The sequence below is a fragment of the Rhinolophus hipposideros genome (assembly GCF_964194185.1).
Source record: "Rhinolophus hipposideros genome assembly, chromosome: 2".
Lineage (NCBI taxonomy): Eukaryota > Metazoa > Chordata > Mammalia > Chiroptera > Rhinolophidae > Rhinolophus > Rhinolophus hipposideros.
In genome coordinates this window covers 63,778,805-63,781,132 of record NC_138048.1, presented here as the reverse complement: position 1 = coordinate 63,781,132, position 2,328 = coordinate 63,778,805, and the positions used below count along the sequence as shown (strand labels likewise).

At 35.9% G+C, this 2,328-nt stretch overlaps 1 protein-coding gene across 1 annotated transcript; it reads left to right on the top strand.

Annotated features, from left to right (window-relative positions):
* Positions 1-262: 262 nt before the first annotated feature.
* LOC308507377 (ubiquitin-conjugating enzyme E2 variant 1-like) lies at positions 263-706 on the top strand (the record flags this gene model as incomplete). The annotated part of the gene is made up of 1 exon (XM_081072259.1): positions 263-706. The coding sequence occupies one exon, from the start codon at positions 263-265 to the stop codon at positions 704-706; it is 444 nt and encodes a 147-aa protein (XP_080928385.1).
* Positions 707-2,328: the final 1,622 nt, after the last annotated feature.

Here is a 2,328-nt window from a genome sequence, read left to right as displayed (position 1 = left end):
ATAGCCTAGTTATTGAATATCAAAATACTAGTCATATTCTCTAGTAGTAATTTTTGACCTCCAAGATTGATGTTTTCTTGGCAAGTGTAACGTGTATGTGCATACACCTGAGTGCATGGTCAAAATTTATGTGTAATATTTCATGTGATATTTCTCTGGTTGATATTTATGTACAAAGACATTTTCTTCTCTATTATTGACTAGTTTAAAACATTCAAGAGCTTGTTTAAAAAAGAAATCAGCGGAGCTACCGCGATGCAAGATGGCAGCCACCATGGGCTTGGCAGTAAAAGTTCCTCGCAATTTCCAACTGTTGGAAAAACTCAAAGAAGGCCAAAAAGGAGGAGGAGATGGCATAGTTAGCTGGGGTCTAGAAGATGACGAAGACATGACACTTACAAGATGGACAGGGACGATAATTGGTCTTCCGAGAACAATTTATGAAAACCGAATATACAGTCTTAAAATAGAATGTGGATCTAAATACCCAGAAGCACCCCCCTTTGTAAGATTTATAACAAAAATGAATATGAATGGAGTTAATAGCTCTAATGGAGTGGTGGACCCAAGAGTCATATCAGTGCTAGCAAAATGGCAGAATTCATATAGCATCAAAGTTGTCCTACAAAAGCTTCGGCACCTAATGATGTCTAAAGAAAATATGAAACTCCCTCAGCCACGTGAAGGACAGTGTTACAGCAATTAATCAAAAAGAAAAACCACAAGCCCTCCTCTGCCCCCATTCAATTTAAGCAGTCTTCATTTTCCACAGTAGCAAATTTTCTAGCTAGGTCTTGTAGACCTCAAAGTACTGGAAAGGAAGCGCCCATTGAAAGGCAGTTGTTTATCTTAAGATACTGTAAATGATACTAATTTTTTGTTTATTTGAAATATGTAAGTTGTGCTATAACAAAAAAAAAATCAGAGATTCAACTTTGCATCCATTTTTCTTCTACTTAACAATAAATAATCTCTTGCTGACTGGAAAAAAAACATTGATTTCAATATGTTGCATTATCATCTAATTCACCAGCAATTCTTTTCTGTTAAGTAATCTATTCACTTCATTATTTTAAACTTTCTCATTGGAAACAGTAGACATTTCCAATTATCTTAGCTTAAGTCAAAAATGCAAATATTCTCTTTAGAGTGACTCAATTTTTGTTGTTGTTTTATTTCACTTATGCTTTTGCTCACTCTTCTTTTTAGAATTTGAAGACTTAAACATGCTAAGAAATCAGCTCTTCCTGAATATTTGAGTGACTCGTTAGGAAACCTAACTTTGTGCCTGGGACATGAATAAATATGGCATGAACAGTTCTGGTAATCTTAAGAACCATCACAGAATCCTAAAGGATCATTCCATCCATATCAGTCATAAAGATAGCAGGAAAGAAATAGTCATCTTCAGTTATTATCTCACTGGCTTATCACACAGGGATTGATTTCAGGAGAGACGGTAAACATGCCCCACGTTTTTCAACCTCATTTAAGCCCTGGCTCACCTGAACCTTGCAGGAGTAAAAGGGATGGGAGGAGACAGTGAGGACAGTAGGAAGAAAGTGCTTAGCCATTATTCACCCCACTCCCTCCAAATCCACCCAGGACATCCAGACTTAAGGGTAACTAGGCCACAGAGCTGTGAGGGCAGTGGCCATGGATGGCTGTTTTGTTTACTGTCAAGAGTTTTTTCACTTGGTGAACGCTCATCAGTAAATGATTTCAGGAGATCGTTTTTTTTTGCTCCAGTTGCTTTGAGTTGAAAAGCAAATGGAAAGTGAAAAGATGAAGACAAAAGTGGCCTCGTCTTTTAAGCAATTTGGTTGAGTAGGGAGGGGTGATGGGTAGAGGAGTTGTAGAAGCAGGTGAGTTGGTTTTTTTTTTTGATGACTTTAGGGGTTGGCAGCATCTTAAACATGTTTAAAAGAGTAGCAAAGAAGCAAAGAGGTTGAAGATAAGGAGAGAATGTTGATAGATTGCGATCCAAGAGAAACCATACGAGACACACATACGCTCTTCCATACACCTTAACAGACATGAGTCTCTTTCCCATATGGCATAAGGGCTTTGGCTTTTGGAATTTTTTAACACTTATAGGAAAATCCTTTCTCTTGGTTTTATTTCCCAAAACTTTCTGGTATAAATTCCTAACTCTGAAAAAACGTAAGTAAAGGAAAATAGAATTCCACAAAAGTATCAAACAGAGTGAATAAATAAATAGATACATGCACATATATACAATATATATGAATTATATATATTTATATGTGAGTTACATATAAATATATATGAATTATATATATTTATATGTGAGTTACATATAAATAT